This window comes from Maylandia zebra, linkage group LG5, assembly GCF_041146795.1.
Source record: "Maylandia zebra isolate NMK-2024a linkage group LG5, Mzebra_GT3a, whole genome shotgun sequence".
Classification (NCBI taxonomy): Eukaryota; Metazoa; Chordata; class Actinopteri; order Cichliformes; family Cichlidae; genus Maylandia; species Maylandia zebra.
Genome location: NC_135171.1, coordinates 14,731,589 through 14,745,527, shown reverse-complemented (window position 1 = coordinate 14,745,527; position 13,939 = coordinate 14,731,589). Strand labels below are relative to the sequence as shown.

The 13,939-nt window shown below is 41.6% G+C and overlaps 1 protein-coding gene across 1 annotated transcript in view; it reads right to left on the bottom strand.

The window, feature by feature from the left end:
- The window catches only part of adamts9 (ADAM metallopeptidase with thrombospondin type 1 motif, 9), a 44,331-nt gene that overhangs the window by 2,290 nt on the left and 28,102 nt on the right, over positions 1-13,939 (bottom strand). The window contains exons 29-39 of the mRNA XM_004545289.4: positions 9,878-10,048; positions 8,180-8,356; positions 6,020-6,190; positions 5,624-5,818; positions 4,410-4,539; positions 3,977-4,071; positions 2,170-2,264; positions 1,887-2,020; positions 1,414-1,505; positions 952-1,056; positions 32-140 (exon numbers count right to left, since the gene is read on the bottom strand). Coding sequence (XP_004545346.3) covers positions 51-140; positions 952-1,056; positions 1,414-1,505; positions 1,887-2,020; positions 2,170-2,264; positions 3,977-4,071; positions 4,410-4,539; positions 5,624-5,818; positions 6,020-6,190; positions 8,180-8,356; positions 9,878-10,048 — 1,455 coding nt within the window. The 3' untranslated portion in view covers positions 32-50. The remainder of the gene's footprint in view (positions 1-31; positions 141-951; positions 1,057-1,413; positions 1,506-1,886; positions 2,021-2,169; positions 2,265-3,976; positions 4,072-4,409; positions 4,540-5,623; positions 5,819-6,019; positions 6,191-8,179; positions 8,357-9,877; positions 10,049-13,939) is intronic.

Here is a 13,939-nt window from a genome sequence, read left to right as displayed (position 1 = left end):
ATTTACATATTGTTATCCATGTTTACCTCACCTGTTTGATGGCTTTGTGTTCATTCCACTGTTATGGGCAGACTGTGACCAGAGGACGGTATACATTTACCACAATAGCCTCCACACATTCCTGACACTCTGCTGCCATCCTGTGGACACGAGAATAATAACATGGGTACTGTGACTATCTGCTGTTTCAAGAATTTGAGGATAGGTACAAAAGAAGCTGAGTGAATTCTTCTCTTTAAAGTTTTGCTTTTCTTGTTAATGATTTTAGGAATCTTTGTAGAAAAGATCCTGACGCGTAAATTTAAATGCACCCTGAAATGTGTTGTTTTTGGGGTTTTTTTTTTAAAAGACACACAATGTCTGAGGCCCACCAAGCAGGTTTGTTTCTAAAGGTTGGCAAACAGCCTCTTAGAAACAAGCGAGAAATGTGAGCTAACAGAATTTCACTAGCGTAGGTAACAGAAGCAGGCAACTTAATAGTAGTTTCATGCAAACATCTAGAAGCAAATCGGAAACTGCATTAGAAGAGTGCTCCAAATTCACTATCCCATGACATGAAAGCCAAAGCGCCTAGTAAGCGCTTTGTCTGATTTTCACTGGAGTGTTGTCTTCATCCCGCTGTCCCAACAAGGCTTTATCTAAACTGCCTGGAGTGCCCAAAGGAGGGCCAGCTGGCTTTGGATGTCAGACTCCGAACACTTGTTGGCATCTCTACTTCCTCCTATTTTTGCCCTGCCAAAAAGCACTCTCCAGCCTGATCTCCATTTCAAAAAGTGGAGGGTGGTTGTAGGGGGCACTTGAGAGAGAGCAGCTGCCCAATAAAGGTTCTCTTTCAGCAAGGAGCTCTGAACACCGAACCTCCTTTGGAGCTATGTCTGCTTAATCTGCAGCCTGTGCAAACACAAAGCAAGTATGTGAATTAATCCTCTGGGCATGTATGTGATGTTTTACCTGTGATTTTTTTATCGTCTTCACTACAAAGGTGCCCTGGGACATCCAAGAGGTGTCGTCAGCTAGCCTGAGCCCTGTTCCTGACAGGTTGATCTTAAAGCGGCCCTAAAAGGACAGATGGATGGAGAAAGGACAGAAATGCGAGTAAATCTTGCTCTCTGCTTCAATACAGAGACCTTTAAGTGCCTGATGTGCAGTGAGCTACAGAAAAATAAAGAAGCACAACATCACAGAGTAGGAAAGGGGTTTATTATTATTAAAAATATATATTTGACTGCAAATGAATTGTATTATTTACATAAAAGACAACTTATCATATAGATTAGATATTAGATTATAAGAAAAGCAGTCCTTGGTCAGCTGAGCAGTTTATTTGACATTTTATTTATCTATTTTTTGCCACAGTTTGGCTTTTCTTGATATGAAAAGCAAAATAATTATAATAGATGTCGTCATCCTCACCTGCGGACAAGGAACGGCACTGTAGCAGTCTCCAGCTGTACCAAATGGAACACTCTTGCCTTGGTGGGTAAACGCAAACTGCCAGTCTGTAGCTATAGATCAAGATAAAGCAACAAAGTGATCTCGTAAAAGGTCTCTCTAGGCATTAGTCGCTATAGTAGCTCGAATGAACCTTAATAATCGTGACTTGCATCTGCCATGGTGAGCAAATCTTATGCTATTTACCTATAAATCCAGCCTGCGTTTCAGGCTGAGCCAAACTCATATCAGTATAATTCCATCTAGTTAGAGCAGTTTCATTTAATCCCCTCAAGCCTTGTAATTATGTGTTCCTTAAATGGACCTTAAAGACATCTTGAGCCCATTAACCCTCGTGAGCATGAACATAATTAAATGCCAAAGGAAGTTCTCATTTTGAAGTAATGTGGAGTTAACATTTTGCACAGGATGCTGTGAGACTGTGGGCAACTTACTGATGATGTTCATCTTGCTGAGGTCCAGGCGGACTTTGGAGAAGGTGGTGATGCCAGCGGCACTGTAGTCTCTTCGACAGTCGCAATCTTCTCTTCTAGAGCCATTGGCTGGACACTGGGTGGGGTCATTGAGCCTGGGAAAACACACGTTTGCCAAATAAGCTTGACATCTTAACTTTACACTTCCATGGAATTTCTTCATTTACAGAGAACATAACACTGCCAGGAGTCAGGTGGAGTTTTTGTAATGAAAATGGCTTTTTATTGTTATCCTCCTGTTTACCTGAAGCCAAAGATCTCTGAAAAATTCTCCCCTTCACCCGTCGCCAAGGTGATGTACTCCCGCGGAGCCTCTGTCTGCATTCCAGCACAGAAGACCTGAGGAGGAAGAAAAAGCAGCAGAGGAGCAAGAGGGTAAGTAAAGGAGGGAGACCAGAGGTGGGGCAAAGGGAAAGGCATAGAAGTGATAGGAAGATACAGGAAGATTTGTCAAAGTACAAACAAGGTGCAGAGGGGAGGAAAGAAATAAAAATAACACTCGTAAGGAGTTGAAAAAAAACGACAAGAAGAGAAATGTTAAAATGAACAATTAAAACCCCCTAAATCCTGCAAGAGCTTGTGGATATTTTGGCAAATGATAGTATGTAATGGTCAGACAAAAAGACAGATTTCCTGTGTTACATGAAAAGTACTACATCTATTTGCAACCTCATATACAAGCCTCAGTGGCTGAAAAGTACCTAAAGATTTTAGTGAGAATTCATTTTAAGCAGCCGGCACAGTTAAGTGTGCACGTGAGGAGATCAAAGATGTGAGCAGTGTAGAGGAGCATTCTTTGATCCTCAAATCGGACCTTCTTAGCTTCCACTCAAGGAAAATAAGCAGAAAGCAGGTTTGATGCACTTTTGCTCTGGCTTCACTTTCCACACCTGGGAGCCAAGTCCATCTTAATATACATAATATGACAGAAACTTTTCCCAGTAGGATCTCTCCTCAAGACATGCTGGAACACCTTCATTTAACTAATATAAAGGTGTATATATTTGGTATATAAAGCTTTTTTAAGATCTTTGTCTTCTGTAAAACACAATGACTAAACCAGAACTGTTTGGGAGGCTCCTTTTTCATGACGCTGGGGCAGAGGACACAGTGCAGGCGACTGACAATATGAGTGGAGATTTTGGCTGTGAGCTGAGTGCGAGCGTTATCGGGATGACTAGACGAGATGCACCATAACCTGGCTTCAAACTGTTCTTGACGGAGTCAAAACTACACTGATAAACACAGCCAACAGAGAGAGATGCACTGAAAGACACAACTGGGGGGATGTGGAGGAGACGGATATGCATATATGGGTGTGGTGGTGGGGGTTTCTGCTCAGGTGCAGAAGTAGAGGTGGGGCAGAGAGGTTCAGGCAGCAGCGTCACGTAGGACTTATGAGCACAGGCAGCCACACACTTACAAATCATCTGGGCCTTCCTAAGCAGCACAAGGCTGGGACCTTGAGCTCTCTCACACACGGAGAGCTAACTCAGGAGGGAAGACCTTCAGGATAATTTGCGTGGGCTCTGGGGCACTGCGCTGGTTAAGGAGCTCGCAGCCTTGTATATTTTACTGTGTGTGAGCACCTTAACTACGTAAAGCTTAATAATCAAAGAAAAATCTTTTCTGTTTGGTGAAATGCTCACCGATTATGTGTCCTTTCATTTGAACAAGCAAATATGTTTTAAATAGTTTGTCACTTCCTATTTTATATGTTAGCAAGCAAGAAATAAAGTCCTGAGTTGTGTCAGTATCATCATTTTATCTACTGATTCGTTGCACTTTAAGGGATTTGTTTGGTACATGATATTCTAAAAGATTTGGAGAATCCACAAAAATCCCTGTACGGACAGGGTCTGAATTATTTAGTTTGGATAGAGGAAATGGAATAATTAACATAAAAAAACATAAAATAACGGGTAAGATATTAGAAATATTTCAAGAGCAACCTACTTTTCAGCTGCGTTTTCCCCATTATTAATCAAATCAGCTGTGGCCTCACACTGTGCTTTGAGCATTTGTGGTGTAATAAGCTGATATTATCTTACCTTGAGTGTTTTGCCTTGTATGCTGAGAAAATGCTCACTGTCTGGCATGGGGCCATTCATGGTCTGGATCTCTTGACAGCTAGAAGGCAAACGGCCTTGGAGAAACACAAGAAGAAATAAATATATGTTCTGTGGGGATACGGGCTCGCACGGTGCACAAATGTGCAAATGTTGGCAGTCACATCAAGTGGGGCAAATCTCTTTATCGAACCAAAGAAAATGAAACACCCCTCACACTTTGACGTCCCACGGTACCGTGGGGAAGCAAACAGGCTAAACAGTAAATCTTTGATGTTTGCTTCGGCTCATAAATATTTCACTAAAGGCCAGATTTCTGAAATGACTAGGTCGTGTTGAGCCATTCCTTGGATTTTGTCTAATCCTAGTAGTCTTGACCTTTGTTAAAAGAAAGGAGTTTTATCTCAGCACTCACAGTTTGGATTCCTGCAGACCTTTTTGGCTTCTGGCATTACATCTGGGGAACACCCGTCACTTTTCTGACCACCGGCTGATACACACTGCACCGTCCTCGCCGTCACTCCATCTCCGCAAGTCACTGAACACTGAAAGGAAGCAACTTATCATAACAGTCCGAAGGTAATTCTTGCAGGTGAAAGTCTGTCAGAAATTCTGTGTTTGATGTTTATAGTATATGGTTAAGCTCATTAGGTTTTCTAGTTCATTTGTTATTAGAGTCCCCTTGTGTCCCTGTTAAGTCTCCCTTGCCCTTCAAGTGTTTCATGTCTGTTATGTTGTCAAGTTCATGCCGTCATGTCTGCGTTTCATTAGGTTTCCTATTTTATTTTCTAAGAGGTTCTGTGTTTTGTTTTACTCTTTCCCTGTGGCGTTGTTATGTCCACGTTGTGTCTACTGTGCCTTTCTGTCCCATGTTTCAGGTTCCTATGTTCTGTCTCCCCAGTTGCTGTTAAGTTTACATGTTTAGAGTTCAGTCAGTGTGTTTCCTGTTTTACTTTGAAGGTCCGTGTCTCATGTCAGCGTTTCTAGTTTTGCTTCCCTTGTCTCGTCCAGCCTGATTACTCCCAGCTGTGCTCTCCTTCTGTGTCTCATTCCCTCGTTATCCCTCAGTGTATTTAAGCCCTGTGTTTCTCTTCGTCAGTGTTGTAGTTGCCCTCATGGCTGTGTTTCCCTATGTGTCAGTTTATCCATGACCCAGTTTAATTTTGTTATTTTTCGTGCCATTCTGCAATAAAGCAGCTTTTTGAGTTTAATTCCTGCGTGGTGAGCTTTGCGTTTGGGTCCTTCTCCTGCCTGCACACAGCCGAAACATGACATTCTGTCTTCGAAGTGTCACTTTTTTTAAAAAAATGGACACGATTCATTCGACCAGGGTTTAAGCTCAATGCTGAAACACTAGTTGAAGACAAGATTTTTCACATACAATCAGCCAACTGCTACTGTTTTAATGTCAAAGAAAGCCATGAATCATCACTAAAAAAGAGAGTAAATATATTTTGGATTAATTCTATTAAAAAAATAAATTATATATATATAAAATTTAAAGTCAATAGTCATGCCTGGCGAGGTGAAAAACAGTCCATTTTATCATGCATTTAGGATTGACATCAATCTGCCTTTGATATACTGATAAATCGCTATATCCCATTTAGGCAGTCCAGACTCACTCACCGGTCCCCAGATTCCAACCCTCCACTCTTGCAGCAGAGGGCACGGGCCCAGATTACAAGGCATGTAGCTCTCAGGAGGGGTCCCAGGGCAGTTGGACAAAGACTGATGGCCATACTCATAGTTGTCATTCTCCACATGCACCTCACTGCATGAGATCAGACGCTGGCGGTAGCCCTGGCCACAGCTGGCTGAGCACTGGAGGATAGCATAAATCACCGGCATGAAAAAAAGAGAACAGTGTACTTTCCATCATGTGCGCGTCATTGGACTGAAAGGTGGTGATTTGCATGCTCATTCTGAAGAGCAAAGCATTACCAATTTAACTCAAACACAACTTTTACAATTAAGACCTGAAGACAAAAAAATGATCTAGATGTCTGCTTGTTTGACTCTCACCTCAGTCCATTCCCCTGTAATCCAGATGAATTCGCAAGCGTGGGTGTTGCAGCTTTCTATTTCTGGGGGTCTGATCTGGTTCACGCAGTACATCTCGTGGACCTCCCGCTGGTTGTGGTCCACGCACTTCAAGGCTCGTTGTCGCCGACCCGATCCGCACGACTTAGTACACTGTAGAGGAGACAAGACAGGAAACAATCTTTCACAGAGAGTACAAATAGAAAAAGAGCGGTACTATTGGAAACTCTGTGGCACTGCCAAATTAAAGTTGCAATATACAATGCACACACAGCAAGGAAGCTCCAGTTCAAGCAAAGCATGCATTCAGTCATTAAGCACTGCTTTGGGCTATACAGATGTTAAGAAAAACACAGTGCTCACATCCCGTGCCAACAGCATGTCTGATCATAGATGAAGTTTCAACACCTAGACCTTTTTCTTACTGTCAGACAACAATCATCTTCTTATTTTGAAAGTAAAACTTGAAGCATGGTACCCATTCATCCCATTCTTTTATAACAGCCCATTAGATCAGACCTAATATAAATTATGTATATTTTCTAAACAGAGCTGCTTTAGCAGCACAGCTTAATATATCTCTGAGGAGATTTGTGGTATACAAGGCTGGAAAGAGAGACAGATATCTATGATCAGGGTGTAACAATCTAATAGTAAGTGCAGAATTGCGTGATCAGCCCCTGACCTATACTAGATAAATTTCCATTTCAAAGATTGGAAAAGCAAAATGGGCACAATAAAAACCAGTTAGCACCATTTCGTGCCATTGCACAAGTCACCGTGGCAAGTATTAAAAGCATAAGAGCAGCAGAATGAGGTGACTGGGATTAATTTGTTGGGTTTTTTTAATCATGTACTGTAATAATGCCTTGTAAAGGGGCTTATGTGCTGGTTCAGATATTACAACACTCAAGTTTGCAAGAGTCATAAAGATTTATCAAAGGTCCAGAAAGGCTTCCACATGTGTCAGAAACACTCAGCAGTCAACCAGCAGGTCTTTTTCACTCTTAATATCTTTAACTTTGTCAAACAACCGAATTACCTTAATCTGTCATAGCGAGTTGTGCTGTCCTGAGAGGTACTCAGGTTTTAGGTAGCCAAAGATACTATATTTCATTCTGAGATGTACCGGGACAGGATACTGTGTCCTGTCCTTGTAAGAAATACTGCCTGTGTGAGATGTAACTATCTTATGTGTGGGTACAGTGTAAGTGTCTAAAACACGGTAATACTTCCTAGTTGAAATGTTTTAACTGCCTCCAGCTGTTAAATGGGACACCCAGGCAGGGACCCCCGAGCACTTCTGCAGAGTGATTGGACTCTTCTTTCAGAAAGGCATTTCATGTTGTTTAGTGACGCACATTCACCATCACATTAACAAAGTGAAGAAGGAGCTCCTGGTGCATTTCCCGTTCTAATAAACAGCAAACATGTGCAGACTCTATCCTGCAGAAAATAGCTGATCATTACTTTGCACCAAATAAAAATGGTTAATATTAAAGGGACAGCTCACCCCAAAATCATTTAGTTATTTTTTCTCTGTTGCTCTTCATCTATCCAAACTGACCGAAGCAGAGAAGGAAGAAAATAGTTCCTAAATAAAAGCTTACAGCAAAAGTTGATTTTTTTTTATATCCAAAAGAAAGGTAACATTTCCACCCTGGAGATCTCCAACTCCATCTCTTAGCAGTAAAGAGTACATTTCCCTCCTGGCACTAATAATGGGGCAAGTAACAGGCAGATCTGTGTAAATGAGAATCATTACAACTCACTGAATTCTCAACCAATTTTCAAGCGCTTTTGTTTGAGTATAGATTAGAATAACCATCTGACTGGTTATTGGATCCTCAGTGCCAATTAACAGTTTTGCCAAACTGAATACTTTTTGCGTCGTCTTTGAGTTTAAGTAAATAGACTAATTCGCTAATGAGAGGAACTTGAGTTATTTTGGGGTAGGGGAAAAAAGGGGATTGCCTGATTTTCATCTGCCTCTTCTGCTCCCCTCCCCTTTGGCCTCCTGACAGGCAGCTGTGCCTCCTACAGAAGCAGAGACTCTCATCCTTGCCCAGATATGTCAGAGCAAATTCATCCGCGGCACTAGAACTACTTGTTTAAGCATGCAGATTACAGTGTTTGGCTTACCGGTTGCCAGTCCTCCTCTCTCCACCGGTAGCGAGAGGGACAGTCGGTGACCCGGCAGCTCTGGCTGGACGCTGGTCGGGAGCGCTGGGGACAGCCGGTCTCCTGCGAGCTCCGTTGGTCTTCAAACTGGCAGAACACCTCCCGCTGCTGGATGCCATCGCCGCAGGACGCTGAACACTAAAGACAGGGCAGGTAAGAGCTTTGCAATGAAATCATTCAATCTGTGTTAGTAGTTATCCATTGTAATATATTTTTATATAGAAGACTCATAACTGATTTAGTCTAAAGTATTTATTTATGGGGAATGCTTTTGCCAAAATGACTATGTTATTCATTTGTAATGTCAGGTAGATGCTTTTATAACAATGATAATAAAAGACTATGCAAATTACATTTTAATGATAAAAGCAACCAAGCGTCTGTGTAAACGTTCAAGCTGTATCAGATCAATGCCAGTTCTACAGATATGTAAAGAATCAAAGTTGAAGTCTGGAAAGTGGTTTGGCACATCTGTGTTTAATCTAGAGCAGCATGTTTGAAATGAAAGCGTGTCCTTTCTGCTGACATACAGAGCACATCGTGTCGAGGGTAAAATGAATGAGACTGGGAGGTGGGGGGATGCCTGTCGTATTCTGCCCTTAACCTTAACTGAAACGTAAAACAACTGTCTTATTTTGACTGTTTGAGATATATTTGTAAGACGATATCTTACACTAACCAATTTTTGTCTCCTTTCAGACAGACCGCACTTCACTGATATAAATGTAATGCTCCTGGATCACATAACGCCTATGTAATAACAGATGATTTAGAGACAAATAAAGTGATGGAGGTGTAAGGCAGTTTGTGTTCTGGAGCTCAACCTATAAAGATGCATCTACCACAGGCATATTTATGTGTCCATTTATTTGTAACTCAGTGAAGCAGCTGAACTTTGAGGCACTCCAGTGTGCTGTGCTGTGCTTGACTAAGAGCCTCGAGTGGAGTATCATTTTCTCCTTGCGTCATGCTCCACAGCTGTTTAGAGGGGGACGCACATCCTCTCTGACATGTAAGATGTTTCTGTGTGCTCAGTCCACTCCTATTGAGAGAAAAGGTGTTGAAAGGCAACGACCAGGTGCACTTTGTTGAGTTTGTTTGGCGTGATGATGCGAGTGTATTGCCTCGAGTAGCACATTCAAAAGACCAACATGTGGTTCCCATTGGTGAGGCAAAAAATAAAATTTAAAAAAAGAAAAAGAAGGGAAAGAGGGCATGGAAGAAAACGTGGGAGAGGGGATGAATGGAGACAGAGAGGAGAGGAAGTTGAGGACCACAGAAAAAGAAGCTATAGAGATGAAAGGGGTAGATTTACACTGGCTCTAATTCAAATACAAAGGAAGGGGTGCACATCCATCCTGCTGCCCAACTTGGTGGACGGCGGTACCGTAGCACCAGCGTACACCACCTCAGACTCTGGCTCCACCCTGGCAAACCACCATGTGATGTTTAAAAGCAATCACGCCTCAGTTAGTGGCTTAGCATTGTCCATGAAGGCAGTCAGGTTCAGCTGTGGCCTGTTTCACACATATGGATATACTTGCCTGTAAGCCTGTAAGTATTAAAGTGGGGCTACGAGGGAGAAACAAATCCAACATGTCTGGCACCGTGAGAACAAATAGCTGAGAAGTGTTTAATGGCTGGGTCAGAGAGTCCTACCTCCCCCCAGTTGCCAGTTTTCCACTTAGGACATCGTCCACCTCTGCAGCGGCGCCGCTCGCTGGGTTTGGACGACGCGTGCTGGCAGTACTCCTCTGGGACAGGACGTCCTGACCGGGTCACACAGCTCACTTTGCGGGATTTGAAGCCTCTTCCACAGGAGGCTGAGCACTGCAAGATGGAAATAAGGAGGCCAATAAGAAGCAGAAGTATGTTTTAACCTAAAGCAGAAAGCGTAAAAAGTGACACATTTCAAAACAATGAAACTCAGATTAATAATTTCCTTTTTATTGTTTTTATTGAGGGGGTATTTTGTTGATATCAAGTTTAACTGTAATTGATTATTCAGCATTAAAAATGGGATTTAATAAACAAGAAATGAAGAAAAAAATCTCATTAGTATTTGTGAACTCGTGGGCCCTATTTGTCACTCACAAAAAAAGGAGGTGAGACCCGATTACATGGGGAGAGGTGGTCCAATGGTAAAGCGTGCCTGATCATCCCGGCAGCAGTTTGTTTCACCTCCAGGTTCACCGCGTTACTGAAAAGCTAACTCAGTGTGACAGGCAGACTCACACACACACAGCAGCACTAAGGGAGGAGTGAGTTGGGCTGGACTGTGCTTGGATAATCAAAGGGGGCGTTGCATGTGGGGATGGATGGGAAGCGACAGGCTCAGAGTTGAACGAGTACGTGGCCCAGCATGTGGTTCTGTCCTGATCAGCAAGGGACTGTACCAGACAGGAACAAGCTGTGACCCCTCGCCTCATTCAACGAGGTGAAAAGGTAGGAAGCCTTGTAAAAGGAGGGACGACTAAAGTGCTTGTTCCCCTTTATAAACGCAGGCATGCCAGTGCATTTTGTAATGTACTTAATTTATCGTAATTGTATAAACAATTTACCTGCAAGACAATCAATAAAGACAAACGTGAGTCATATCGACACAGTGTGGTTATTTTAAGGAGACATATTACTATTATAGCATATATTACTATTTTTCATATATTGGTGTAAAATAACTGACAGTGCTGATGTATAAACATAGCTGAGAAGACGATTTCCACCCATGAAATTTAGTGGCAGATCTTTGGTCTACACACTGTGGAATGGCATCTATCTGCCCTCCACCAGTGTCACATTATTTTGTTTGGCTTTTGTCTTTTATTTCATTTTTCTAAATCTAGATCACGAGTAATTTCCCACAAGTCTGTCTGTGCTGAAGGGATGAATCAGGATGGGGCCCCTCACTAGATCAAATGTGACCTTTGACCTGCCAATGCACCACTGAATAGTCTTGCTGACGCCACCTTTTATTCAAGTCACTGTCAAAGGCCCCCACAATGGTCCACTGTCATTAACCCGCATTAGACCAGAGCAGAGGGGCCTGCCAGAAAGGGGGCAAAGGGCGCTAGCAACTCCATAGCCGAGCTTCCCCGAAAAAGCCTCAGCGTGCATTAAGAGTGAATGAGCACAGTAAATGCAATGGGAAGTACGCTGAGGCATTGTCCCGCAGGACTGAGATTTACCTTAATGGAAACAGCTTTGAACTCTTGACACATGGTGAGAACATACTCGCTGACAGAGGTCATCAGAAGCCCTGAGCGCATAAAACAACAAGGGTAACGCTCGTGAAAAGAGGACTTCTTTATAACCTATTTGCAAGCGTTCTTTTCTCATTTTTTAACCTAAAGCACTAAACAATAAAAGCCACTTCCTTTGCATGAACACACTGCAATTATCAAAAAGCTTGGGCTGGTGAAATCCTAATATGGGGGTTAGCAGCAGGAGTATAGTGTTGCAAGCACTGATGCTATTAGCATTAATGAATGTTGCTAAAGGCTGGCGCAGGGATCAGTTACTGCAATTTCAGCATTTCATTTATTTTTAAAGCCAGTCAGTGCAAATCACCAGCAAGTTTTAAGTCGTGTCTTTCCCTCAATTTAAAGCGACCTCGGTGTGGTCGCTGTATGTGATGTAAACCTTTTTATTCAGGCAAGAATGAAAAAAAGCCTTCGATAGTACCTCTACTTCACTTTAATTGTAACCTTTTCTGCAAATGAACAGAAATCCAACAAATCTGTAAAAAAAAATTAAATATTGACATAACATTATAATGAATGAACAATAAATACAAGTAATTACATAAATATACAGAAATATTCTTGAAACATAGACTAATACTGCCATTTGTGAATAAGAGACATACATTATACTTATTTCAAGAGCCTGTTGATATAGTGTTTGTGTTATACTGCTATTCTGCGACAAGAGGTTGACTGCTTAGACTGACAAATGAAACTGGAGGGGATTATGATACAATTCACTATTGTGTTCCACTTTCACTGATTCAACCTAGATTTGGTTTTGTGCTGCCTTACAGTCACACGTGGGAGTCATTACAAGTAAAAGTTCTCATTAGTAAATGACGTGTGGTAAAAATGTACTCACTGCTGTGTTAACAGGCCCTTAAAATAAGGTGTGATGTTGGTACAGACATTTATGACCAAGAGAAGTCAACTGGGTGGGCTTCAGGCAAAGTTGACCCTAACCACAGATTCTGGATCAGTTTGAACCGTCCTCACAGTAATGTTAAGCGTTACGGGGCAGGAGATGACACGCGCTACAGATCTGTGTTTAGGGCCAGCATCTGCGCAGGGTAGCATCGATAACTCATGCTTAATCTTAGCCAGCCAAAATCCCTCCAGTGCAAGGGAGAGCAAGATACGGCAGGGGGGGCAATCATAACAGAGACTGAGGTAGACACATTAGGTTGGCTCAGAGTAAGAGCTCTGAATACAAAACACCATTAACTTCCCCTGTGGTCACAGGTATTACATGTTTCAAAGCATGACATTTAACAGCCCGTTCTCTTAAAGTTGAGACAGTCAAAGACAATTCAAACATTATTTCATCAGATCTGTGATACACTTTGCATTTAGCTGATCAATCAGATCAGTGCAAACTGCTCATGGAAAAAAAAAAAAAGTACAGAAGAGGCAACGTGCCACAATAAACACCTAACCAACCAAAAAAATTTAAAGGTTCTCTTTTTGAAAAAATATTTATATCTCATATCTCCCTTGTTTGGAAAAAGCACCACTGTTATGCAGGTCATCATTGTTTAATGGCTAGTTGAGTTGTGTTTTGTTCCAAGTGAGGTATTGTTGAGCATAGCATATATAGCAACTCCAAGTACTTACTGTACAAAGCAAACATTAACTACCGTAACATAATATAAATACACTCATATTAAGCACCTTTGAAGGATTTAAAACTACTGTTTTGGCCACACTAAGGAATTCTGGGTGCAAACCCAAAACTGGAATACAAAGGCTATCCGGCCTAACTACCACAAACTCGTCGGAAAGAGACACTTTATTTTACAGTGGCAGTACAGCCACTGTTCGCTGGTGTTTACTACTGATACTGGACGTTTCAGGCACTTTTGACTTGACGTATGTCTCCTTCACTGTCATTGTCATTACGGGACAACAGCGTTGTTGCTTTCAGGGGGGTAGATACATAAACTGTAAAATAAAGTGTCTAAATAAGATTAGTAACTTCTCTACATGTGCCTTAAAACAAATTGAATTCCTAATATAATAGCCATTTCATAGATGCATATAGTACAAAGATGTATATATAGTTTACAGCCCATATACAGTCAATATGTAAGGTGGTGCCTTTTACGTTCTTAACAGAACATCGACTATATCATGTAGCACCTCATACGTGGAGATCGTGGGCCATTCTTTGGATAATAAAAGAACAAGGCAGCATATTGTATATTCCTGATATACAAAAACATTCATCAGTATTTGCATATGAACAATGATTGGCTAAATGTGCGAATACAAAGAGCTAAGACACCAAATAAGACACTTTTTTAAAGTTAATACTATTTACAAGAGATAAAAAGGAAAACATCTCTCAATAAATTATCTTTTAAAAACAATATTTTACAAAACTAACTTTGATTGTGATACAACGTAATCCTGAATTATTAAAATAAAAAGAAGAGAAAACTAGTACGAGGCTCAACAACAGTTTTCTAACTACTCA